The sequence below is a fragment of the Neurospora hispaniola genome (genome assembly GCF_033458365.1).
Source record: "Neurospora hispaniola strain FGSC 10403 chromosome Unknown B0T23scaffold_1, whole genome shotgun sequence".
Classification (NCBI taxonomy): domain Eukaryota; kingdom Fungi; phylum Ascomycota; class Sordariomycetes; order Sordariales; family Sordariaceae; genus Neurospora; species Neurospora hispaniola.
Genome location: NW_026944406.1, coordinates 6047100 through 6073211, shown reverse-complemented (window position 1 = coordinate 6073211; position 26112 = coordinate 6047100). Strand labels below are relative to the sequence as shown.

The 26112-nt window shown below is 46.2% G+C and overlaps 7 protein-coding genes across 7 annotated transcripts; 3 read left to right on the top strand and 4 right to left on the bottom strand.

The window, feature by feature from the left end:
- Positions 1–5215: 5215 nt before the first annotated feature.
- B0T23DRAFT_425655 (uncharacterized protein) lies at positions 5216–7445 on the bottom strand (the record flags this gene model as incomplete). The annotated part of the gene is made up of 3 exons (XM_062839922.1): positions 5216–5236; positions 5441–5806; positions 7314–7445. The coding sequence occupies 3 exons, from the start codon at positions 7443–7445 to the stop codon at positions 5216–5218; spliced, it is 519 nt and encodes a 172-aa protein (XP_062697925.1).
- Positions 7446–9706: 2261 nt separating this feature from the next.
- Positions 9707–10526, top strand: B0T23DRAFT_308055 (uncharacterized protein; the record flags this gene model as incomplete). Its single annotated transcript, XM_062834459.1, has 5 exons — positions 9707–9832; positions 9924–10027; position 10119; positions 10318–10407; positions 10443–10526. The coding sequence occupies 5 exons, from the start codon at positions 9707–9709 to the stop codon at positions 10524–10526; spliced, it is 405 nt and encodes a 134-aa protein (XP_062697924.1).
- A 1388-nt stretch (positions 10527–11914) lies between these two features.
- B0T23DRAFT_392796 (uncharacterized protein) lies at positions 11915–14033 on the bottom strand (the record flags this gene model as incomplete). The annotated part of the gene is made up of 2 exons (XM_062838030.1): positions 11915–13335; positions 13400–14033. 2 exons carry the CDS (start codon positions 14031–14033, stop codon positions 11915–11917), a joined length of 2055 nt encoding a protein of 684 aa, XP_062697923.1.
- A 3511-nt stretch (positions 14034–17544) lies between these two features.
- On the bottom strand, positions 17545–18143 carry B0T23DRAFT_401740 (60S ribosomal protein L30; the record flags this gene model as incomplete). Its single annotated transcript, XM_062838603.1, has 3 exons — positions 17545–17643; positions 17830–18012; positions 18096–18143. 3 exons carry the CDS (start codon positions 18141–18143, stop codon positions 17545–17547), a joined length of 330 nt encoding a protein of 109 aa, XP_062697922.1.
- A 284-nt stretch (positions 18144–18427) lies between these two features.
- B0T23DRAFT_371963 (60S ribosomal protein L10) lies at positions 18428–20201 on the top strand. The gene is made up of 3 exons (XM_062836690.1): positions 18428–18619; positions 19023–19407; positions 19468–20201. The coding sequence occupies exons 1-3, from the start codon at positions 18575–18577 to the stop codon at positions 19701–19703; spliced, it is 666 nt and encodes a 221-aa protein (XP_062697921.1). The 5' UTR covers positions 18428–18574; the 3' UTR covers positions 19704–20201.
- Positions 20202–21817: 1616 nt separating this feature from the next.
- On the bottom strand, positions 21818–22493 carry B0T23DRAFT_371961 (uncharacterized protein). Its single transcript, XM_062836689.1, has one exon. It carries the CDS (start codon positions 22286–22288, stop codon positions 22043–22045), a length of 246 nt encoding a protein of 81 aa, XP_062697920.1. The 5' UTR covers positions 22289–22493; the 3' UTR covers positions 21818–22042.
- A 415-nt stretch (positions 22494–22908) lies between these two features.
- Positions 22909–25914, top strand: B0T23DRAFT_371959 (uncharacterized protein). Its single transcript, XM_062836688.1, has one exon. The coding sequence runs from the start codon at positions 23367–23369 to the stop codon at positions 25446–25448; it is 2082 nt and encodes a 693-aa protein (XP_062697919.1). The 5' UTR covers positions 22909–23366; the 3' UTR covers positions 25449–25914.
- Positions 25915–26112: the final 198 nt, after the last annotated feature.

Here is a 26112-nt window from a genome sequence, read left to right as displayed (position 1 = left end):
GTCTACGACTATATATAAGGGGGTTCTTATAGAGGGTTATATACCTATAGCCGGGTTTGCGACCGTGTATAGGGTCGTTTAGTAGGATTCTTACAAAGGGTTATACGCTTGTAGCCGTCTGTGACCGTATATGGGGGGGTTCTTATAGAGGGTTATGTGCTTGTAGTTAAGTATATAGTTGTATATAGAGTTAAAGTACTATTACGAAAGAGCTGTTTGGATTTTCCTAGATATTCTTTTATAGAATTTAAGTTGAATTTAAATAATATTAAGCTTATATACTAATAAATTCAAATTAATTCCACATTCTACTAGGGGGCTACTAAGGCTTTTGAGCCTAGGCACCCCTAAGTAGAATATTATCCTCGGTTTTAAATTTTGGGTGTAGCAATATATAGATTATTAAGACTTTAATTAGTACCCTATAATATACTAGGCGTAGGAGGAACGTTTATTTTAATATAAAAATTAATTTATACTATTGAATAATAATAATACTACGACTTCCTTTATTATTTTTAAATAATAGAGCGTCCCTATTAGATATCCCGATCTAATAATAGTAGGTTAGTTTATATAAGAGTATTATAATTTAATTTATTAATTAACCTGCGTAGGAATTTTTGGGGTTAACTTATTCAATACTATTTTTAATTGTAATTTAGGGATATTTAGGGGTATAAGTATTTAATAAATAGAAGTGAAAATTTAATTTATTAGAAACTAACTATTGTAAAAGTATTTACTAAGGATATTTTTATTAATTAAAAGTAGTAAACTATTATAAAAACATTTACTTAAGATATATTTATTAATAATTGGAACGATGGGAAATAGTCCAATGGGGAATATAAAGAGTATCCTACAAAGGAAATTTAATCTCATTTTTTAAAGTAATTTAGCGCGTAGTTACCCTACGGTCTACCGGGGTATTAACACTTTATACACTCAAACCCCCTTAACTTTAATTAAATTCTATTTAATTAATAATTTAAAAAGAATCGTTTTATACTAGGGAGTACCCTATAAGTATTAATAGTTAGCCTATCGACTTAGAATATAATTAACAACTATATTAGACCGTTATTAGAGACTATCGTAGTTAGCCTATCAACTTAGAATATAGTTAATAATTATATTAGACCGCTATTAGAGACCGTCGTAATTGGCCTATTGACTTAGAATATAGTTAATAACTATATTAGACCGCTATTGGATTTTTTAGGTAGGATAAAAACCGCTATTAAATAAAATAAATAGTTATTTTAGAGCTTACAATTCCAGTCTTATTAACGAATAGACTAGAATTGTAAAATCTAATTTAATTAGGGATTAACTTTTTAAAACCTAAATCTATCAACGGGTAGTAAAGGGTTTAAAAAAGTTAATCCCTTAATTTAACCTATTTCTACCTTATTACTTTAGGGGTACTTATATCCCTAGAATAAATTTCTAACTATTATTTTTATATATTTTACGCTACTGGGTTTTTATCCTGTTAGGGGTTCTCTCTAGTAGGGTTTTTTTCTAGATGTAAGTAGTTTTTTAATAAAAAGTGTATCCTAATTACTACGTTAGTACATTAAGAAATTTCGAACCTAGAAGGAGTAAAAAGGTAGTTCCCCTACGCTATTAAAATGATAGTTTGCGAGTTATTACTTGACGGCGCGGGGGGTTACTAACACCCCTATAAAAAATTAAATATTTATATTTATATAAGTTATTTTATCTTTACTTTATTATTATTTCTTTATAATTATACTTTTTACTTAAATTTTTTTTACTATTATATTTTTTTACTATAATTACTTCTTTTTATTATCGCTTCTTTATTATTATTTATTTCTATTTATAATTCTTTATTATTTCTTTATTATTATTTTCTTAATACTCTTTTATATTAAAATTTTTTTCAAATTGTATTTTCTTTTCTTTATTATTATTATTCTTACTTTCTCTTATTCAAAAGATTTTAATACTAACGTTTAATATCTATAAGTAACAAAAACACTATATGAAATTTTATTTTAAGTTGGGTAGGCGGGACTAGAAGTTTGGAGCTGGGGTTGGCCGGGTAGTAAGTAATGGAGCTACAGCCGGCCGGGTAGTAGGTCGCCGGTTTAAATCCGGTACGGGTCTTTCTTTTCTATGTTTTTTCTATTACTATCTTCTAATAATAGTTTTATACCTCCTAGAAACAGTTTAATATCTTCTAGAAACGGTAAAGAAGACGAGATTAAGAAACTTAAAAAAAAACTTAGTAAATTCAAAAATTAAGAAGCGAAAATATTGTAGCGGATTATAGGGAAGCTGTAAATAGCGTAATAATAACCCTATTAATAGCGATAATAATAGCGACGAATATAGTTCGAATTCCGAAGTGTCCGATTTAAGCAATAAAGAAAACTCTAACCCTAAAGCCGGCGAAGAGAAAAAACTATTAATAGTACTAACTATCGACGGAAAGGTATATTTTCTAGTACTTCGGGTCCTCGAGACTTTAATATAAAGTTTATTAAACCTATTTATACGCCATTAAATACTACTTAGGAACGAACCTTCCAGCGCCGTCTTCCTACAATAACATTCTAATAAACTTTACTAAATCTATTAAATTATTATTCGAAACCTTCTATAAAGAGGCAATAATTCGAATTTAATAATACGCAAACAATTACCACAAGATCAATATATTATATTAGTAATTCTAAACCTATTGCTAGAAGGTCTCTAAACTATTCAATATACTAAATACTATCGTTTAAAAATAATAAAGTACTAATAATAATGTAATTAACTTAACCGAAGCCTAAATTCGAATCTTATTAGAGTTTAACCCCCCTAAATTCCAATAATAACTAAGGGAGAATTCAACTAGAAATACGCCGAACCTATTAGTACGAATTTATATACTAATAGTATTAATGTATAAAAAAAGCTTGTTAAAGAATGTTTATAAATTTTTAAAGCTATTATTGTACTAAAAGTGAATAGGAAAGATATCCAAGTCCTAATTAACGAACTTCTATAAAAAAGGGAGTTCATCCTTACTATCTAAATAATTAAAGTCCAGCGAAATACTTACCGAAAATACTTAGAGACTATATAGCGGAATAAGGGAAATAATCTTTATTGTACCGTCTACGTTTAGGTTCGGCGTATTTTTAGTTGAACTCTCCCATACTACTTATATTATATAGAACTTTTACGGACTAAAAAATTCTAGTTCATAATAGAGTAATACTGAGAATTAAATAAGTAAATAATTTAAATTTTAATTTAGTTAAATTTAGAAAATTTTAAACGGATTACTTCGCCTATAGTTAAAACCCTCCCTTATTAATTTAAAGTACTAAATATTAATTTCCTCTATACGTATTAAACTAGCGTTATATAATTGAATAACTTATTATTAAAATTCGTAGAAGTAATTTAGTTCTACCTCTATAATTTTACGAACTACTTGCTTAGTATTTCGTATAAATTATAGTTCCTCGGGAATAACTAGTATCCTTTACCTCTCCCTTATTTCGTATATTTCGAAGCTAGCCAGCTGCTACTTATTTAACTACCGTATTAACCGGCCTATTAATAAAGTTCGACTATTATTAAAAAAATAGTAATATTAAAAATATTTATAAAGTAGCTACTACTAATAGTAAAACCTATACTTATATTCGGCTTCCTCCTAATTGTATATTCGTATACTATTTAGTAATTAGATAATAATAACCTTAAATAAATTAGAAAAGTTACGAACTAAATACTCTCCTATAATGTATAGCCGCTTATTATTACGAGCTTTAAGTAATAACAGCCTTTATACTGGCTTAGGGAAGCGGTTAAGGCCTAGAAAATTAGTAATAATATAAATAGAATAACGAAAATCGTTCTTCACCTTAGCTACCTTATTGAAATATCGGCTATTAACTACTACTACGTATTTAATAATACTAAGTAGTAAAAACTATTATAAAATAGGCTTATTTTAGTACTTTAAAGTAGAATAGTAGCCTTTAAGAGGGTTGGTTATTATTACTTATTATTTAAAAGAGGTTAGTAAAAGTATATATTAAAAAAGGCGCTTAAGGGTTAATATTACCTATAATAAGAGAGGCGAATACTTACGAGCGTAATTCGCCTATTACTTCTTATATAATACCTAATACTTATTAATATACCCTCGTACAGTATTAATTGTAGGTAAGCTAGTAAGAGCGGCATTTATTAATTTATTGCAAATCGCTTTAGATCGCCGATATTTAATAGTTTTAAGTATATATTATAGATAGGTTTTATATTTATTACTAGCCAATTTATACCTTAGTATCCATTCTACGTAGACGTAGTATAGAAGGTAATTAATTTTTAAGTTAGGAAAGGCTATTCTAATAGCCTTTTATTTAATAGCGGAGTTATTAATAAGAAAATAATAAAGTAGCTATGGACAATCCTCTCTATAATATTTAATTACCTATCTATATAGTATAGACAACGTAATAGCTACAATATTACCGTTAGACTTCGCTATTAAAAAGTGGCTATAAGGAAGCTAATAATTGTATTTATTTCTTATAAAAATTATATATAGAAGCTACCCAAATTAATTAATATAGTGCGTAGCGTCTATAAGTATAAGGTAGCTACACTAATAAAGTGTTTCGAATTAGCCTAAGGAGGTAAAAACGAAATTACAAAATATAATTTAATTAACCTTATAATTAACCTTAATTGTTTTATAGAACTAAGAGACGTCTTATCCCTCATTTACTATAATTATAGTCCTTTAAATTAAATGCTTTGAAACTTCGTTAACTTAATAGTTAAGTAAAAAAATAGTACCAACTCTCTATAAATTAGGGTACTACTACTAATATACTTTACTAACATTAATTATATTTTATTGAGTAAACTAACAACCGCCGGTAATATATACATCTCTCCCTATATTAATATTATAATTATTATTACTACGAAAAAACTGTAGAATTATTGCTAAAGGGTAACTTCGCGCAATCTTACTAATAGCTAATTGTATTAGCGCTTTAAACTTCTTTATTTAATTGCAAATATTAAAAGTATAAGAATAACGACGCCTAGGGTCTACAAACTTAAAAACAATAGTACTATTAGGGTGCTAAATGCGCTTTATTGTAACCGGATAATTATAATATTTATACGTCGATTTTATACGTATGTTCTTGGATTTGTACTTTTACTTTTGTAGTTTTAAAGGCTATAACCGATAGTGCAAATATTAATAAGAATCCCTGTTTAATTACCCAATAAAAGGGTTGCGATAGTAATATATAATGTTATTAGAAGTATAAATATTACTAAAGAAATTGTTATAGCGAGACTATAGATAAGTTTTGTCGAATATTATAATAATAGTAGTATTGAAGAAGAGGCGACGCTTTTTAGCTAAATCTGCTAGTACTAAGAAGAGGGCAGGCGCTGGTTCTTGCGCGTAGGGCTTAGTAGTAACGGGCTTAGTAGTAACGGGCTCAGTAGTACCGGGCTTAGTGGTAACGGGTTTAGCGGTAACGGGCTCAGCGGCAACGGGCTTAGTGGTAATAGGCTTAGCGGTACCGGGCTCAGCGGTACCAAGTTTAGCGGCACCGGGCTCAGCGGCACCGGGCTTAGCGGTACCGGGCTCAACGGCACCAAGCTTAGCGGCACCGGGCTTAGCGGCACCGGGCTCAGCGGCACCGGGCTTAGCGGCACCGGGCTTAGCGGCACCGGGCTTAGCGGCAACGGGCTTAACGGCAATGGGCTTAGCGGTAATGGGTTCGGCGGCAACGGACTTTATAGTAATAAGAATTTATTAGAACTAGTAAATTCGGAAAATAAAAGTCTATACCGTATTCAAATCCCAAGGCTTCTACAAACTCCTAAATATCTTCAATAACTACGTTAAACATATCTTCATTATCGACTTACACTTCGCCAAGAAGCGCATTACCTCCTCCTAATTTATATTCGAATAAGAGCTTATTGAAAAAATCATTATCGAAACCATCCTCCCAATTTAGTAGTACGAATTTAAAAAGCCGGTCGTAGTTATTATTAGTAATATTATTAGTAATATCGATAGTAAAATAACCATTATTAATAGGAACGTTATTAATACGGTTAATAATAAAACTTTGATCTTTTTATATAGGATCTATTGTAAATTAAAACGATATTAATACCAATAGGGATTATTATAGTTTATATTAGTATAATAGAATGCATCTTCGTATTGTAGTTAGTGAATTGGAGATAAAATTAAACGTATTTCTTGTATTGTAATAGAAATTAGTTAAATGCGTAGTGTCCGTGTTTATTGGTTTAAATAATTGTTTTTTTAGTATAGGTACACTATCGTTATTATTAGGCTAATTTGTGTGGCGTACACTTAATAAAAATAAGCGCTAGAATTTGTAATATCCGTAATTATACTAAACCTAAAGCAATTTAATTATATTCAATACTAATTATATAGTTTGAGTATCTTCTATTCGTAGTTAAATTTGTATTAATTTCTATAGTAGAATAGTAGTGCTATTGTATTGTATTTCTAGTAGCCGCAATATTCTGGTAGTACATTGCATTTTGGTGCGCGTCGCTAACACAGCGCATGTCATCTGACATTTTTTCGATTTTTTTCTTTCCCCTAGTCCAAGAGCCCCCTTGTCGGAACCCATGCGAGTGTGAGTGGGTTCTAAGCGTAATAAGCGATTCCCATGAACACCGACCCCAAGTTGCCCCTGGCCGTTTTTTTTCGTTCGGCTCTTCCGTCGACTTGACGATTGACGGCTCGCTCCTCCTTCGTTCCTCCCCTCCTTCCATCTTCTCTGCTTGCTTCCTTGCGCCCCTTCCTTCCTCTCTCGCCCGCCTGTTTCTTTTTGTCATCGCAGGCACGGACAGGCTTTTCCCTTCTTCGGCTGCCTTTTTTTTTATTTTTTTTTTTTTTTCGTTGCCTTCTTCCTCGGGTCGGTTGTTTTTCTTTCTCCCTTGGTTCGATCGATGACTCTTTATTTCTTCCCCCATCCATCCCTTCCGACAGGCCGGACTCCAGTGGGTTTGTCCTCCATTTGTTCCCTGCGACCTTGTGCCTGCCTGCTTTGCCCTGATTGATATTGGTGATTTTGGTGAGAGGGTGTCGTCGTTTCTTCGAAACTTGTTGCCAGCACGCTACCTTTAGGTCCGTCTGCCATAACATCCGGCACCACCCAACCTTCTTTTTATGATCGGATTTTCCATTTGCTGGTTTTCTCATCTTGGGAAACATGTCCCTCCCTGTTGTGCTCCCTCAAGCTGCTCACCGGAGACTTGACCGTTGATTTGGGCCAGATCGGATCAGGTTCCGCATTGGCCGAGGCACGATAGGTATTGTTGCTCAAATGCAGACACTCTTCCCTTCGCTTCCGATGCTGTGCCTCTGCGGGCGGCAACATGATTTTCTCTCTGGTCGGTCCACACAAACATTCGAACCCAAGCGGAATATCCTCTCCGGGGTTGTCACCTTCTCTGACAAACTAGGACGGATTCAGACACGACATCCCTTGAACTTGATCACGGACGGTTGACGCCGGCACTTCTTGTCTGTCAGTGCTGGGATGGGCAACACAAAGGGACAGGGCCAAGGCCGGGTGCCTGGCCTGGCGTGGTCTGACGATTGCTTGACGTCGAACCCAGTGTTGCGGTACGGGTAGGGTAAACTCGACGCAGTGTGCTGATCTCTTGAACCACGCGGGTTGATGCTGATGTCAAAGACATGAAGCGGCCGTTGCTTTCCCCGATCAACGCTCATCTGAGACCTGGTTACATCATCTTGAACGGCCATCGCAGCTTACAAGTCAAATCAGGGTCTTAAAGGGTTCTTGCACAACTACTCCCTGATCCAGTCCAGCTTCACCCAGCTTTGGGCACCGACAACACCATAGCACTACTTGCACCGTAAACTACCTAGCACCCGAGACAACACAAGACATCAATAACACTGCCAAGTACTCCCTTAGCACATCGGTAATGGTAGGCTGGTGTGTCTGGTGGTCCAGGAAACGCGGCGTAGAAGAAAGAGGTTAGCCTCTCACAGCCGGCCAAGTGGACGGTCGTACACCCTCTCGCGTTACTCTGCACGCCACCACCCCATTCCCTTGGGTTGCTTCCCCACGGGCCTATTTTCTTTTTTCTACATGGGACGGACTTTCTATTCGAGGGCTTTCGGCTTTTCCCCCCCTCGCGTTCCTTTGTTGGCTTGGCAAGGCTGTATAGTTCACGCCGCAAAGGATTGGCTCCTAGCCGGTCTGCGTTGAAGCTGACGACATATTCTCGCCGTGTAACGCCCTCGGTGGGTAACCAAGAGTCAAGAGTGAGATTTTAGAGGGCTCAGGCAGAAGGAATGGACCGCTCCGTACCTGAAACCGCCGCGTCCCCAAGTAAGCTGGACCAAGAAAACGAGTGGACAAAGGGCACACAACTGCAGTTCGTTCGCTTCAGACGTCACCTCTTGGTCGATGGCTAAGGGCACAGGTACTCAAGCATTTGTAAAATATCGTCTTTTGTCTGCAGTGATTAGTATCCCTTTTGCGGCTTTCTACGGCTCATTTCGGCGCTCTCTTTCTTTTTCCCCAACACGTAATCCTCAACTGCGAGCTTGCCGAGCGAGACGCTCTCTCTCTCTCCTTTGACGAGAGCCAAGACCGACCTTGCAGCGAACATCCAGACCACCTCCTCACCGTTTGAGGAAAGGAGCACATTTCTTTTTTCAGCTGCCGGATACATATCTAGAAATCTCAGAGAGAACTGAACCGAACCCCGCCTCTTTGAGTTCCATTCCTACGTAGTTTTGCCAACGGTTCTTTGACACGTGGTGAAAAAGGTGGTGGGAAGAGATTTTCACTTCAATGTCTCCTAATTTGCAACTTTTATTCAACAAGCGTTCGTGTCATGGGGTCCAGTCGACCCGCCGCCTTGTCATATGAACTTGATTGAACACTTGCACATTCGATAGGTTAGGTAGGTACTAGGGATCTCCCTACATACATATAACGACACTGCTTATGTCTATCCAATCCCGACCGATCCTGCCCAATCCCGTCCGTCGTCCAAAGGTTCGCCTCTAGTATAGCATTCCTGTTCCGTTCGTTTCCTCCACCCTCCCCCTCCTCCACTCACATACATATGTAACTGTTCCCCAAGGGAATGAACGCCTCCTATTGTTCGACGACGACGACGACGACGAACTGTGGAACCTCAACGCCTCCACGGCTGCTGCATATGTATGTATGTCCTGTCGGTCCACTGCTGCCCTTTTGGGGGGGGGGCTGCGTCTGCTGCGTCTGCTGCGGCGTCTGCTGCTCGTCATGTATGTACATATCAGCAGCAGCAGCAGAGTTACATACATATCTGTCTCTAACCACCGATTCGCCCTGCTTCTGCGATATAATCATATGCGCAGGAACCCGTCCTTTTCACTGGCTGTTGGGTCGTTCGTTCGTTTGAGAACTGGTGTGTGCTTGCTGATTCTGATTCTGAAGAAAACTTTAAGGGGGGGGTATCGGTTGGTAGATAGGCGAATATGCGTAATGCCCGCTGTCTAGTGTGATAGCTCCAGTGGGATGATATAGTTGCTGGTTTATTGAAGGCCGACCTTGATATAATTCCCCACGCATTTTCTTTGGTGGTCTATCTTGATTCAGGTCCGGGTGTTGAAATGGTTGCTATGGATATGTGTGATCGTCGGATGAGATATGAATTGAAGAGGTCGATTATTGAAGGCATGTGCTGTCCTCTATCTATTGTCAGAGCGTGGAAGATTGAGATCGGTACAGGTAGACGTGTAAGTTGCCGAGTTCTCAAATCAGTGTAAGAATGAAAAAAATGGGAAGGTTGAATTGGACGTTATGACCATGACCGTGGACTTTACTTAGACAGACGCCCATCCATCCGCTTGTCAACATGCTTGGAGACAAGTTAGATTCATGACGGATGTGTTGAGACACTCCCCGAAGATGGAATGCTACCTACGTATGTTGTAAAAGACAAAAAAAGAGTGACGAACAGAGAGAGACCAGTCAACTGACAGCGATGGTGTTCTTGTTTTCTGTTTTTAAAGAAAGAAAAAGAGTATAGTCCCACGTGACACTACATATCCTGAGCAAAGGTAACCAAGTTATCACAGAAAACCCTCAACGAACCTCTACGTTCAATGACCAGATATATCAGGTACTGTTATTGTAACGCATATCATCATAACATAAAGGTTCTCACCTACTTTTACATCATACCTCTAGTCCAGTTCATACTTGACATCCACGTAGGTAGGTAGGTAGGCAAAACACAGATTTTAACTCACAAGTCGAACTGACTGCCTCACGCTTCTACTCTTTACAAGAAAGCTTGCAAGCAAGGCGGGTAGGTAGTGAGCAGGAAGCACAAGTACCTAATAGATAAATGTCAAGTACCTAGGTATGTGCACACTCAATCCATCCATCCGCTGTCACCTCCAGTCTAATAACAATCTCAAGTCCTAAAGACACGACGTGCTGTTAACGCGGAACTCAATACCCAGAAAGCTACGGTAGCAAGTAAAAAGACCAAAAGGGAAACAACAAAAAAAAAAAAAAATAAGAGGACGGAGCTGGAGCTAGGACGAAATTTCCTTATGGACGACATTTTTTTATTGTTCAACACCTACCTACAAGCAGAACAAGTAAGTACTATGATTAGGTACCTATGAGAGCCACCACAGAGTTCTTAAGATACCTACCTACAGATAATAACGTTACCCATTATTAGCATAAAGGAAGGGATTATTGAAGAGGTAGGTACTAAACTAAGCAGACATAATGCATGTGTGTATGTATACTTTGGAAGATGGAGACTTCCATCGTTGACTTGTGTAGGTAGGTAGGTAGGTAGGTAGGTGTGCTAGGTAGGTAATTAATACCTGCTGAATTCACTATTATGAAGAAAAGAAAGAAAGAAAGAAAGAAAGAACGGGTATTCTTGGATCTGCTATAAAACTAAAAGTGCCAATTTTGCATACCTGCATACACTCAGGTAGGTAGGCTGAAGTGATTCTTACTTGCTATTTATTACTACCTAGTCCAAAGGTCGAGTGAGGTAAAGACTGGATTGTAGCTACTGTCGTTATATAGACGTATGAGCATGGTGAGTTCAAACTTGGCGTGGTATGATATTGAATGCGCTATATTACTTAGTTTTTGTTTATTTGGAGGTATGTAAGGTAGAAATGTAGGTAGGTAGGTAGGTAGGTAGGTAGGTAGGTAGGTAGGTAGATGCTGTTAAGGCTTCGACGTGGGAGAAACAAATTAATCTAGTTTAGTCTAGTCCTCAACGGCCCTTTTCGCCCCGTACACACACACACACACACACACACTGGTAGTTTATCATCTATCCATCCATCCATCCATTCAATATAATAGCAGTAGCATATAATGCCTAAAACACACAAAGTTTTCTATCTCAGTAGGATAATACTTGTGTACATCTTTCCTTTATAAAAGTTAGAATAGTTATAACCAACGTCATTAATCTTTCCCAGTTATCTTGATTCTTTTGATATCTTTCTCTTTCTCTTTCTCTTTCCCTTTCTCTTTTCTCTCTCTTGTCATTCCTTCTTCTCGTACATCCCACCCCATCCCCTTTCTACTATCCTGGAACCACCCTACTTAGACCAGCAACTCCCAAGTCCTAGTAATGATAAGGTTGTAGGTATAGTTAAGATAGAAAGGCATTCCCCGTCCCGTCCCGTCTCGTCTCCTACACTTTCAACACCAACACCAAGCTCTCACCCGACTGACGCTTGGAGGAAAAAAGCTCAAATCATAAATATCTAATCCAACTCGCATAAATCACAAGCCAGATAGATTCAAAAAAGAAGTCAAAATCGGGTCGTCTACTCCCTAATAACCTCCCCGCCCATGGCCCCCTCCACCGCCACACTATCCTTCCTTCCACCCGCACCTCCACCACCGCCAAACGCCCACCCGATCCAGCTCGTCCTCTTATTCTGCTGCGCCTGCTGCTGTCTCGCCGCCTCCTCCGCCGCTGCGTTTTCCTGCACCAGTCTGAGCGGGCGCGGCTTATTCCCCGCAAACGTCGTCGCGGGTTTCTCATGGTGGCTCCTCGGCGGGCTGTGGCTGGGCGTCGACATGTCCTCTCTCCCGTATCCCGTGATCGAAGACCGGATGGACTGCGTATCGGACGAGGTCTCGCTGTTACGGACGGTTCCCGGGAAGGTCGAGGTCGAAGAGCGGTTGGGGTTAGAGTTGAAGAAGGAGCCGCCCGAGGTGCGCATGGTGGGGGACAACGGGGAGGCGGCTTCGTCCCGCGAGTATTGACTGGCGGAGGAAGGGGCGACACCGGTGTTCTTGTTGTACATGGCGCTGGCGACGCTGGCACCGGGGCCGAATTGCTCGCTTAGCGGGCGGCCGCGACGAGAACCGGCTCCGCTGACGGAGCGGCCGAGACCGATGGGGATGGAGGGCGCCGTGTCCGGGTTGGTGGTGATGGGGCTAGGGGCGCCGAACCCTCCGCCGGCTTGGGGCATGAAGGACATGGGGCGAGGGCGGACTCGCGCGGCGACGGTAGAGCCAATGGGACCGCCGCCTGTGGCGGTGGACTTGGGGCGCTGGATGAGGTTGCCGCTGGCGCCACCGGCGGGGGCAGGGGGCAGCTCCTTGTTGGTGTTGGGTTTCGCCGCGGAAGATGGTGACTTGAAGTCGTTGGACTGGTCGAGGATGTGCTCAAATTCCTGGTGCGACAGGAGACGCTCGATGATCTTGTTGATGTACAAGGTCAGAGCCTTATTCTGGTCCTTGACGGTCTTGAGCTCGCCTTCGAGACGCTTCTGGGCTTCGTTGTCGACTTCTTGAATGGGCTCGTGATCGACGGCATCCGAGAGCTCATCGGCCAGGCTGGTGGGGCCGGTGGTTGTTGACCTGCCCTCGAGAGCGGCAAGGGCGTCCTGGTTCGCGGTGCTGCCCATGTAGCTGAAGTCGCTGGTGCCGAAGTCGCCCTTCAGTGTCCTCTCCTGGAGGAGGAGCTGGTAACTTTCGTTGTCTTCCATCAGCCGAGCGTTGGCCATGCGCGCTTCCATTAGTTGCCTTTCAACCTCGCGCAGACGCCCTCCCCCTTGGTTTTCGGACTCGACAAGTTTGATCTGTGCCTCGGCCAATTCGAGCCTGAGCGATTCAATCAGCTTATCTTTCTGGAGCAACAGCTTCGAGTTGTTTTGTGAATTGCTGCGGTGGATCGAGGAAGGCGGCGCAAAGCTTCCGTTGTCGAGGTTCTGCGAACTACTTGTGGTAGCGATTGCTGGAGCAAAATAAGTTAGCGGATACGGTTCAGATGCAGAAAGGGGTAATGTTTGCAAACTTACAAGGTCGCCTCGCGTGCCTCACGCCCTCTTCATCCCTCTGCGCCAGACTGTCCTTGAGTCTCTGGATAACGGTCTGCATCTCCTCCTCGCGGTTGGCCATCTCGTCCTTCTCCTTCATCATGGCGCTACGCTCAGCCTCGTAGATGCTCTCCATCTCGCGCATCTGACGGGAGATCTCGCGCTTCTCGTTCTTGAGTGCCTCGATCTGCTCCTCGTTTTCGTGCACCTTCTCCTCCAGCTTGGCCTGTTCCCTGGTCGCGTCGTCTAACCTGCTCTGCAGGATGTCCATCTGGCGCTTGTGGGATTCTGACGAGGCCTCGGCCTTGGATAGCCTCTCCTTGAGATCTTCTATGATGGCCAGGGTTTCGGCGCGGGCGGCCTCCTCGCGCTCGAGGTCTGCCGATGACGGCTCCTTGGTGATATTGTTGGTGCCATTGCCGAGAAGGGACTCGCGTCTTGACGAGACGGCAGCGCGGGCTGAGACTAGGGTTCCTGATCGTATGGAGCGTGTGCGCGCGGCGCTGGAGGCAGTGGGAGCAGACGAGGGCGTAGAGGCTCTGGCGGCTGGGCGCGTGGATCCCGTTGGTGTTTCCCGGCCTGATGACGCTGGCGGCTTCTTGACGACGGTTGCCATTTTGTGCTAGTGTAGGTTGTGGTGAAAGTGTTGTTCCCGGTAGACGGGAGTAACTGCGATTTCGAGGGTATAGATGTGGTGGTATTCTAGCAGGTAGGTAGGTAGGCAACGGGTTGTAAAGAGCGTTCAGGTTTGTGTGTACAGGTTGAGTTTCGGAGTCAACCTAGGTTTGGATGTGGTAACAAAAAGGAACGATGGCCGTTGGAACGAAAGGGCGATCGAACTGGCGGTGGGGGCCCTTGCTCCCTTCGGTTGTTGATGGGGGGAATTGATTGCCGTCGTTAATGCCTTTGGAGAGGTAAAAGAGTGGTCCCCTGTTTAACTGGTTCTTGGGTGGTATTCTGCGCCTGCAGTAGCATGAATGCGTGCTGCGCGCTTGCAGTGCTTGGCCCCTTTCTTCAACTTGTTGTGTTTTCTGTAAAGATTGGGCCTTGGGTGCAGTGCAGTGCTTTGCAGCCGGTACACTAGAGGTATGTGTATGTAGCGCTTGCAGCGGTTGGAGAGAATTCTTTGAGAGGAGGGGAGTTGACAGTTTCCAAATACAGAAACTACGTCTAAGACAAAAAGAAGGACATGTCAGGAGACAACTGAACACAACGTGACTCGAGGTCGACAATGGAACTGAAGGTTCCTTATTTCAGATTCAGAGTAGAAACGGCACAGTGAGTGAGTGGCGTCTTACATCCTCATTCATCCTCTCCCCTCCCAAAAAAAAAAAAGGGTCGAGAAAAGGGTGCTGTGGTGGATGGGATGGGCAGGCACAGGCACCTAGTGAGTGAATGGGCCCGACGGATGGATCACAGGCTCCAGAAAGGTCTCCAGCAACTTGAAGCGGGCCGGGCGAAAAAAGGGATTGGTTCATAAATCAGCCCTGTTCCCTGGCGTGGTGCCCAGGTACAAGATAAGTCAAGTCCACTAACAAGCTCCCCTGCAAAACACACATGCCGCAGGCGGAGCAACCGTCAGGTCCCGTTAGTGCCTACTTGTAGAAAAGCGGGTACCATTTCGGTCCATGTCCGAAGGGACTTGACGTGGGAACGTGAGGCATCCATCCCTCCCTCGTCTCTATCATTGGTTTCGTTGTCGGTTGTACAAGAAGCCGCCTCCTGAGGGACGGATGGATGGATGGATCGGTGGATGGCAAGCAAAACCACACGGTCAGCCCCGATCCGAGGCGGACACTTGTGAGATTTGTGTCGACTTTGCCGTCTTACAAACTACGTAAAGTAGCTAAAGATGGTAGGGCGCAGCGCAGCACTTCTGGTGTGACACATTCTTTGTCTACGTATCTATCTTTGGGTATACCGGTAGACGTGTTGCCCGAAAAGAACTATCATCCGAATTCTTTCCTGACTTGACCCAATCAATCTATTGATGGATTCCATCATGGCACTTGTTACGCCGTATCCGTGTCAATGGGTCAGTCAACTCGAAAGACACTGCTTCCCTGTTCAGAGGCAACTCGTGTTTGGTTTCGAGTTTCGTCTTTTGTGTCTGATCGCAGTCGTATAGGTACTCGGATTTGTATCGAGTATGGTACACCCCAAAGAACTGGAATGCGATATCTGAACGGCAAACAACATCCCATCGTTCATGCATATCCCCAGGGGGTAGGAGCTCAGTCAGTCGACTCACTGCGCAACAGATACTTACGTCCCGGTCACGTTGTGGTGCATCATGCATACTTGGAAATTAGATGGTCATGGCTTCATCGTTAGTCCAGTTGAGCAGGAACAAAGTTTTGAAACCCTGAGAAACCATTTCCTTGTAGGGACCTACCTACGCTTGCAAGAAGAATCCCGTCCAGTTATATCGGCTCGATCCATTCCAGTGGAGAACAGAGCGGCCGACTTGTTCCAGAAGCCCTGGCGTCTGTCCATTGCACATTGAATATTTTGTACAGCAATAGGAGATCTAATGTTTGTCCTTCTCATTCCTGCACACATCTCCTAGCCTCGTTCAGAACAAGGTGATGACGATTGTCAACCGTATTCGAGTGGATCTAAACAAATGTCCAACACACTTCTCTCCTTGCACCACTTATAGGTAGGTGTCTTTAGGTTCATGGGGAGGAGGCTAGCTGTGCTGAGAGTGTGACCCTCAGAACCCGTGCCGTTGACGTAGTAGGCTAGTAGCTGTAGCGCAGTCTACCTAGCTTCGTTCCGAGACATTTCAACACATTTGACATTTCGATATCCTTCTTGGCCGTTGACATTCCTTCGGACGTTTCCGCCTCTACGGTTGCCATAACCCGTCCGTAGTCCCTTCCCTACTAACAAGAATAGCAGGTGTACAGCATACAAGGAAGATAGCGCGGGCCATCATTATCACCAAGCGAGCAAGCAAAGCAAGCAAGGGGGCCGGCGGCTGACTAACTTGCCCAAGATGAATTGTATGTAGTATGTAGAACCCATAACCCCTATCCCAAAAATCTCCGGCTCGGCTCGTTGCTAGAACATCCTTTGATCTGCCGTTACGATGATCGCTTATAGTGGTTAATGTGTTTTTACAGTAGTTTAGTTCGCTTCAGTGTTTCAAGGCTTGAACGAGGGCCTTCCGTCTCCAGTGAATCAAAAACTGCCCCCTTTTGTTTTTCAACGTCTTAGGGTTGACGGCTCCGGATCTTCCCCAGACGGGAGGACCGGCTATGGACAGCCCTTTGTGGATGTTAATTTCGCGTTCAATGCAGCCAACCGTCAGGGCTGTTAGTTCCGGACTTATGCTAACTAGGTGATTCAGAGCATGACTACAGGCCGTTGACAATGGATGGGGTTATGGTATGGGTTACATATCAACATCTTTGGTTTCTTGATTGCGGCGTTGCCGATTTGGTGATTACCATACCATCCTCCTCCACATGTCTGGAACCTCCACTTGTCTGAACAGAGTGTTGACGGATCATAAGGCCGTATCCCGACCGGATGTCGGATTTCCTTGGCCTAAGATCAGGCGAACTTGGTATGAGCATCATACACCTATCATAACTTGGATGTGCTTTGCTGCCGCCACCAGAAGCGCAGCGACACGAGAAGCCGTCACGCTGGAGGCCGGCTTGGAACATAATGTTCTGTCAAGGAGCTGGGTGGAAGAGCGTCAAGCGGCTTCCACTTCACGTGTCCCTGGTCATGACCACGGATAGGACGTTGTTTGCTCCACAAACTGTCTCAAGATGACAGGAACCATTCACTGTGCTCCTTTCTCCATCACGCATGTCGTCCATACCAAACGTTCAAGGTCAAAGTCGCTTTGTCGAAAACCGCAGTCGGATCACGCTGATGAAACAGATCGGACAATGTTGGACAACAATGGGTATCTTGATAGACTCGTCTTCTATTTTAAGGACTAGCCTATTGAGAGTTGCCCTGGGGCGAGACCTCTGCCCATTCAGGCACAGCGGTGGAAAACCGCCGCAGATTCGGTTCATCAAGCCGTCATGCCATTTTTCCATGATTTTCAAAGCCTGAACGCCGTATCCCTATGCCGAACGAGAAGATGATACTCGACGCAGCATTTACTGCTGCTGGTCGGCGAGGATGTCGGAGTCACCGGCATCAAGGATGGCCATGGTGGAGCAGCGGAAGAGCTTACCGCAGGCGGTACCGAGCTCAATCTGTAGTGGGAGGTTGTGTGTAAGCCACGGAACAGGTACCCTCCAAAGCCTGAAGACAGACTTCTTCTCTGGGTGGACCCGAAGATGCCGCCGAGGGCATCTTCAGGCCGGGAACAGAGAGAACAGCAGACAAAGATCTTGCAATCTTTGCCGTGCCACTACAAGGAGATATCAGGCTGAACTTACGTTGGTGCCAGTGTAGTGGTGGACGGCAGTCTTGGACATCATGGAGTAGTACTCAAGCTCAGACTTGCGGAGGGGAGGAGTGTTGGCAGAGATGAGGATGAGCTTGGCCTTGCCGGAGCGGAGGGCCTTGAGGGTGCTGCGGTAGCCGAGGACGACCTTGCCGGACTTGATGACAAGGGCGAGCTGTTCGCAAAGACATCGTCGTCAGCATTCTGGTGTTTTGCGATTTTGCAGATTTCGCGCACAGCGATCGAATTGGAACGTACCTTGGCACCAATGCTCTGGGCGTCAGACTTGGACTTCTTGGGGGCCATTGCGAATGATTTTGTCGGTGAACTGAACCGTGGAAATGGGCAAGGTCTCGCTGGTGGTGAGGTCTCAAGTCGTCGTTCGCTGGCTTCAAGAAGGATTCAGCAAAAAAAAGACCATCACGAATATTTCAGATCCCCCTCCCATTGCGGCAGTGGAGGCCGTGCACACTTCACCTGCCAGCCAATCACCTGCGAGCAGCTGGGCAACTGGCACAAAGCCCTAACGCCCCACATTTTCGGACCTGGCGCGCACCTGACCACGCAGATCGGCCTGCCTGCCTCCCACCCACTCCGGCGCTGGATTGGTAATCGCCCGCCAAAATCGCCTCCCCTTGATCTTAAAGTTAGAGGATTTCACTTTGTCGTCGTCGCCCTCTCAACCCACGAACAACCACCTACGACCTCGTACGTGACATCATCAAAAATCAGTCAAAATGGCCCGCCGTCCTGCGAGATGCTACCGGTACTGCAAGAACAAGGTGAGCAGCCTTCATGCCCGGATTTTTGCGACGCCAAAATAGCCATCGAGAGACCGATTTTTTCGCATTGTGTGGGGCGGGAAGCCATCGATGGTGATGGTTGCGGATGGGAGGAAGGAAGGACTTGGACATGGAGGAACATCAAGGTGGATGATGCACATGGGCAACGATGATGACATGGACATCGCAAGAGGAGGAAATGATTGATGGAAAGGGAAGCGAAAGGATTAAGGATGATAGCGATGCGACAACTCGATGTTCTCTCGATGGCTATGAAGGGAGTTACCGTCGGTCGGTCGGTCGGTCGGACTTGGTCGTCAATCAAGATCATCACCGACCGCCATGTCAACCACCTCACATCACCACAACACAAACAGTTTGCTAACTATGTCCCTCTTTCTAGCCGTACCCTAAGTCGCGCTTCAACCGTGGTGTCCCCGACCCCAAGATTCGCATCTTCGATCTTGGCCGCAAGCGCGCTACCGTCGATGACTTCCCTCTCTGCATCCACATGGTCTCCAACGAGTATGAGCAGCTGAGCTCTGAGGCCCTTGAGGCCGCCCGTATTTGCGCCAACAAGTACCTCGTCAAGACCGCCGGTAAGGAGGGTTTCCACCTCCGTGTCCGTGTCCACCCTTACCACGTCGTCCGTATCAACAAGATGTTGTCTTGCGCTGGTGCCGATAGACTTCAGACTGGTATGCGTGGTGCCTGGGGTAAGCCCAACGGCACTGTCGCCCGTGTCAACATCGGCCAGATCATCATGTCTGTCCGTACTCGTGACTCCAGTACGTTCTACTCTTTGTCCCCTCTACACGCCGCTACTGTGATACTAACCCACGCTACAGACAAGGCTTTCGCCCTTGAGGCCCTCCGCCGCTCCCAGTACAAGTTCCCCGGTCGCCAAAAGATCATCATCTCCAAGAACTGGGGTTTCACTCCTCTCCGCCGCGAGGAGTACCTCGAGAAGAAGGCTGCTGGCAAGCTCCTCATCGATGGTGCCTACGTCCAGTTCCTCGGCAACCGTGGCTCTCTCGAGCGCAACATGAAGCGTTTCCCCGACGCTTTCGCCACCGAGGCTTAAATGTCGTTGGTCGCTGGGACAAAGAGTTGTTTCTGGGTTTAGGGTGGCGTCAACGGTCTTTTTTAGGGCTGAAATGAGGACATGTTAGTAGCATCATGGTCTTGTTGGCACAGTCAATACACCATTCATCCAGATGGGTTTTAGATGATACCTAATACCGCGGTTTCCTTCCTACGCCCTTTCCCAGTATTCTTTGTCGGTGACTAGTGATGGACATTCGTTTGTTTGTTGATGGGGGCTGCTATGGGATTGGCTCGTTTGTGAGACCAAGGGGCGATCGCAGGCGTTGATTTCAAATCAGCGACCCGACTGTTGGAACACGACAAGCGGTTGGTTCGGAAGCATCGGTCAGCACATCAGCCACGGCTCTCATGGCGCTATTCCATAGGGGTACAGGCTTATGCTAGCAATCCGCAGCGGTTCCATACACATCGAATTCTAGACCTATGTAAACAACATTGCGCATTCCAGGCGAATCTCTTCAGTGACATCATCGTAAACAGTGGCTGGCCATGTCCGTCCAGCATCCTGGGTCTAAGAAAGATAAGTTGCTGATAAGCCCATCAAGGTTACCTATCGTCTCTGGACGCCATGCTCCATTTCTCCGCTTATGATGGAAAATAGATCAGATAATAACTCACAATTCCTCAACATGCTCGGCGGTTCCCCGGACTGCACATCAGCCACGCAAATGGTGAGTGAAGTCATGACTACAGTGTTGATCATGAATGGGGCTAGAAGGGTAGAAAAAGTCCTCAAATCTGGGGCGACGTCTCTGACACGCCTTTGTTCCGGCAACCAGGGATCGGTTTATGCCCAAAGGATAGCCGGTAGGAGCAATCAACAGCATCATGATCAGTGATGATCTACACTACTGGTGGCCCTCCTCAAGAACCCCCCCTCAAGGTGAAACTGACCCAACTGAAGCCAAGCCAATGTTTTTCGACTGTTGATTGAGATCTGTAACCCGTCTAGGTTGTTGCCCGTCTCGCCGGTTCGGTCCTGTCTCCGGCCGTGCTTCGGTGGTTTCCATCGATGGAGATTGTCCCGTTCCCATTAAAAGGGAAAGGGTGTGGTAGGTAGTGGGTGGGGCTTTATCGCCAAACTAACTTATCGCAGACTGATTGATTTCCTGTTCCTCTCTCATGATCGCGTGCGGTCATGCAAGCCGATAACCCAAAATACACTTTACACAGTGACATTACATCCTACCGTAGCATGGGATCCGTACATATGGACATGAAGAAGGAATGCTTTTGGGCTGTTCAGCTGAGATATTCCTTCTCAGATGCCAAAATCTGTGTTCAAGGATCCTGTCTTGAAAAGACGGCTGACGCCTCATCTTGAGCAAGCCATATGTCCGTTTCCTTATCTATCTATACAAAATGGACTTCTTTAGGTTGCCAATCATGATCTAGTCAAGTGAAGAGGAGAGAGATAACAGCGAGTTCGAAATGGGTGGGGGGTTCTGACTCTGACTCTGACTCTAATTCGCAAGGCAAAACGGGGACGGTTAAAACCCGACGGGGAGAGCACAGCAAGTCGAAAGATAATTGGGACGAATTTCACAATGGTATGGCATGATGAGGTCAGAAGCTCGGCGGGGCTCAGGCAAGACGGGAGGAAGATGGGGGAGGGGGGAACAGAGGGGGGATACGGGGAACAAAATCTCAAGCGACAAAACTGAGCTGAACTGCTGCACTGTAAGTTTAGCGGGTGAGACAATGAGAAGAAGAGGGGGGTCAAGGGGGGGCAAGGGGACCTCATGGAATACCCTACCCGTCACCAATTGAGCTTTCACTGGTGAGACTTGGGGGTCCTTTGAACCTGACGACGGGAGGAGGTAGTGTAGTGTACATGGCATTTTCGTTGGGGTTGCTTGTTTGTTTGGCGTGCAACCACCACGTAGTGTAGTAGGGACAAGCTACCACCATGATCAACCATACACCGTGTGACCCTTTGGCTTGGGAGGCAATCCCACAGAGTGATGACATCCCGTGCTTCTGTTTCTGTGTCGATGCCGTAGGGTAGTGTAGTAGACACGGATCTGTTACGGACGGCATGGCTTTGATCGACCTCCAGCCTCTGTTGATTTCGTCAGTACCCGCCGTTAGTTTTTTTTTTTTTTTTTGCCCCGATAGGTATGCTTCCGTTGCACCCTTCTCTTTGCCAAAAAACCAAAGTCTCGGGTTGAATTTCCATCGTTGCCGCGGATAAGGGAAGTTGGACTAGTTTCCAGACTATCAAGAGGAAATCAAGAAGAAACAACAGGGGGGTCACACGAAAAGGGGGCGCAACTTGAGTGGACGCAACGCAGTCAGCCAATATCCAATGCCTATCTATCTCTCGACTCTGCACGACTGGCGTACAATAGACAGCTGTTTGGAGGAGACTACTAACAGCATAGGCACAGTGGGAAGATCCAATATCAGAAACCTGTGAGATTCCGCATTCCACCACGGCTTTGTACACGGTGCTATCGACGGCAGTACCGTGCTACGGAAGCTTGTCAACTGGAAGCAGCAGAACACTCCAAAAGGCAACGTCAGCAACAGAAGCAGACAAGCTGAAGAGGAAACAAACATTAAGGCGGGATCCCGAGAAAGTGGAAGGAAATAAAAGTTGGGTAACGGACCGACCTCGAAAAAGTGACGCTGACAACGAGGGAACAAGGGGGTCAAGATATTAGTTGTTAGTCAAAGGAATGCTTCGACGGGACTTGGGAACCCCACGGCCACGCCATTTTGGCCCTAAAACATTGGATCCAATCTTCCATTTGCTCTCTTCAGGACGGGCAAGCTCCTCTAAACGGGCACCAGCGGGTACCCCGTCACCGCCTCCGTCCCCAACAAGAGAAAGCTCAGTAACTAAAAAGAAGCGCAAAAGCGGGCGCACATTTCCCTTCGTTGGCGACTTACAACAAAAGGTACCTACACTACCTAGCTGTACCGGTGATACCGTGCAGTAGCAAGCGTCAAGATCAGCAGCGGCAAGCAGCATTAGCACGTAGGTACACCTGTTGTCGATACAACGCTAGGAGATACCGCTGCGACAGGCTATTACGGGGCTCTAGGGGCGATCCATCCGTGGATGCTACCTAGAGGTACATAGCGTACTGTGCCTACACTAGGTAGCCTCCAACTGAAGTATCATCAATCTAAGGATGTTGTCGTTTCTCTTGGCTACCTCTACCTACGTATCGACCACGGCTGGGCGACAATAGCGAATCACGACAAAACAACTTCCCAACTCCCCGCGGCGATACCTTTGGACACACAGCGAGCGAGTAACGAGTTGCGGAGCCCTTCTTCCACGGGAAGCGCCGTCCTAGACGAGACCCCAGAAAAGCAGACCCCGGGCACCTGGCGCTTCATTCTTTCTTGTTCCACCTTACGCCATCCACTCATCCATCCATCGATATCTTCCTTCTCCTGTCCTTCCTCCAGTCAGCTACATACCTACCCTTCCATCTTATCTCTCTTTGTTCACCTCTCCCGTCTTTCATTCCAGCTGTACTAGGAATCTATCTACCTCTATACCCATACCCGTACGCCATACTTTTTCCTCAAGTCCCTTAATTCTTGCGCCAAGCAAACAAACACCAAAAAAAGTTCAACTGGACGACGTCAAGGATAGGGGTTACTTAGCGCGAAACCGCCTATCATGGCCTTCCACCAACCGGCCCGTCAGCTCCAGCAACAACGAAATCGCCTTCTCTCGAGCGATGGCTCTTCAGCTGTCTTCTCGCCGCAACCGCCAGGTCTGGGCGAGTCGCAGACATGGGTTCTCTTCACGCCCGGCACCGACGCCGGCACAACAGCTTCCTACCTCAGCGACTCTCTCCATGATGACCACCAGCAGGTGACACCCGGCCGGTCGCAGGTTAGCGACCTCGGTAGCTTCGACACCGCGGCCCGATCCGACCTTAACTCGCAAAACCACAATTCGGCACTGCCCTCGGATTTTCTTGAGGAAAGCGTCGCGGAGGAAGAGGACGAGGAAGAGGAGGATCCCGAGTTCGACAGTCTTGACAGCCATCTTCCAGACTTTCGAACGCCCCTCGGGCAGTCGCCGCAAAATTCGTATGCGATGCCTGTTTTCCCCAGCCATGACGGCATGGGTTCGTTTCAGTTCAAGCCTCCGGGTATGAGCAGCGACATCCAAGACAGACTATACCAGTTCGAGCTACTCAACCCCAACCGCATTCAGCGCCGTAATGATGCGCTCGAACAGATTCATATGGAATACGGTGGCCAAGAGGTGGAAGATAACGAGCGCAACCGGAGGATAGAGGCATGGCGGCTAGAGCAGAGCAAGCTGCTGCTTGAGAGAATCAGGAAGGAGACAAGGAGAAGGCAATCGCAGAATTCGCTACGCACCGCAAACTCCGCCATGAGCGTGGGCGATAAGGCCGCGAGCGTGTTGGACCAGCTCGAGCAAGACGATACGGCAAGCCTCGCAAGCGATGACTGGCATGATCACGATGACGAATACAAGGCCCAGTCCGCCAGCACAGAAACACTCAAAAAAGAGGCAACCAACGAGGAGCCAAGCGAAGGGATAATAGGCCGCACAAGAGAGGCAATCTGCAACCTGATAGGAGTCGACGACAGGCTACTCGCAATTCTCCTAGGCGAAGCCCTCCCTGACGAGGAAGAGCTGTCCACTACGCCTACGGCATCCACGACTATGAATGTCGACTCACAGGTGAAGACGTCCGAGGATTCGACATGGCAGTTGCGCATGCTAAACCGGATAGCGAAAGAACTCGGGATGCTGATTCACCAACTATCAACCTCTCCCCACCCCGGCGCGTTTTCCACCTACACCCGGGTCCAGCAAATGCCCCTCCCATACGCCGGCCTACCAGTTATACCCGAGACCTCGGCCGTTACCAACAACGATTCTTCGTCCAAGGATAGTCTCCGCACAGGCAGTAACGTGGTGTCCAACATGCCCCAGTTTCAACCGACCATCACCCAGCCCGTCACAACCCCTACCGACTCCGAACAAGGACAGGCTTCCGCTGCCATCCCCGCTCCTTCAGAACTTACATCCTCCAAACTTACCACGTCCACCGGGCCGGCCCCGTCCGACGTGACCTCCACAACAGGGGGAGCACTACCCACCACCGCCTCTTCTCTTCCCCAACAACAACAACAACAACAACTAACCTTCACCCAAGACGAATGGGAACAAGAGCTCGACATCGGTCTCATATTCCGCTACCTCCGCTCGCGCTTCTCCCCTTCCTCCCGGTCCCCCTCACCCACCTCCTTCTCCGGACCAACCCTCACCCCTCCCTCCTCTTCCATCTTTGCCACCGCTTCTACCGCCGACCTAGCAGCCAAAGCCGCTCGCGTAAGACAACACCATCCTCTGATGTCCCACCATCGTCGCCCTCACCACGCCCCCGCTACGCGCAGCTTCAAAGTCAGCACTCCTTCCGGCCCCAGCAACATGACTTCCCCCACCAACGCGGCGGCAGCGGCGGCGGCGGCCGTGGTGTCGGTGATGAGGCAGAGGGCAGGGAGCTGTGCTAGTCAGAGTACGCAGCGGAGCGCTACTAGGACGACGGGGCGAGGGAGTGTGAAGAGGAGGAATAGCGGGGCGTCGACGGCCACGGGGAGGGTGAGTCATGGAAGTAGGCATTATTGGGATCTCTCCAAGGGGCCGGGGAGTGTAAAGGGCGGGAGTGTGGTTGCGGGAGCAGGAGGGGGGATGGGGAGTTGGGGGGAGGTTTGAAGTGGGATTGGGAGTGGTAATTAATGAATGTGCATTGTTGGGAGGGGGCAGATAAGCTGGGTATTCCTTTTTTTTTGGTTATCATTGGGGTCGATACTGTATAATAGAAAGTAATATGGGTCAGCGGGGAGTTTTTGGTTGAGGTTTATGGCCTAGGCAGGGCGGCCTACGGGGAGAAGATGAGGCGAAACGGGGCGGCTTGGGAAGAGGTACATTGCGTTTTTGCATATTGGCATCACATCACATCACATTACATCGTCACATTACATTGCATTGCACTATATCATGTATCGCGGGTATCTGTCTGTCTGTCTGTCTGGCTTCATTTCTTTGTTGTTATAGTCTTGTTTCTTGGGCATGCCCTGGGAGAATAGAGCCTATCCAAAACCTTGCATGAGGCTGTGTTATTGTTATTTTGAACATGTACTTCTGCCTCGCGAGGGGCATGAGACGTAATAAATCCTGGTGTTACGAGGCGACGCGGAAGGATAGGCAAGTGCTTCCGTCCAGTTGCTGGTCCATGTGTAGATGAACTGGAGGCCAGGGCAGAGCTTCTGCCGGATGGGTTTCTATTTTTTGCGGAGCTACTACCGAGCTAGGTACTGTACGGACGGGAGCTACGGGCGGGAGCTACCTACTCTCACATTAAATACCTACCTTGGGT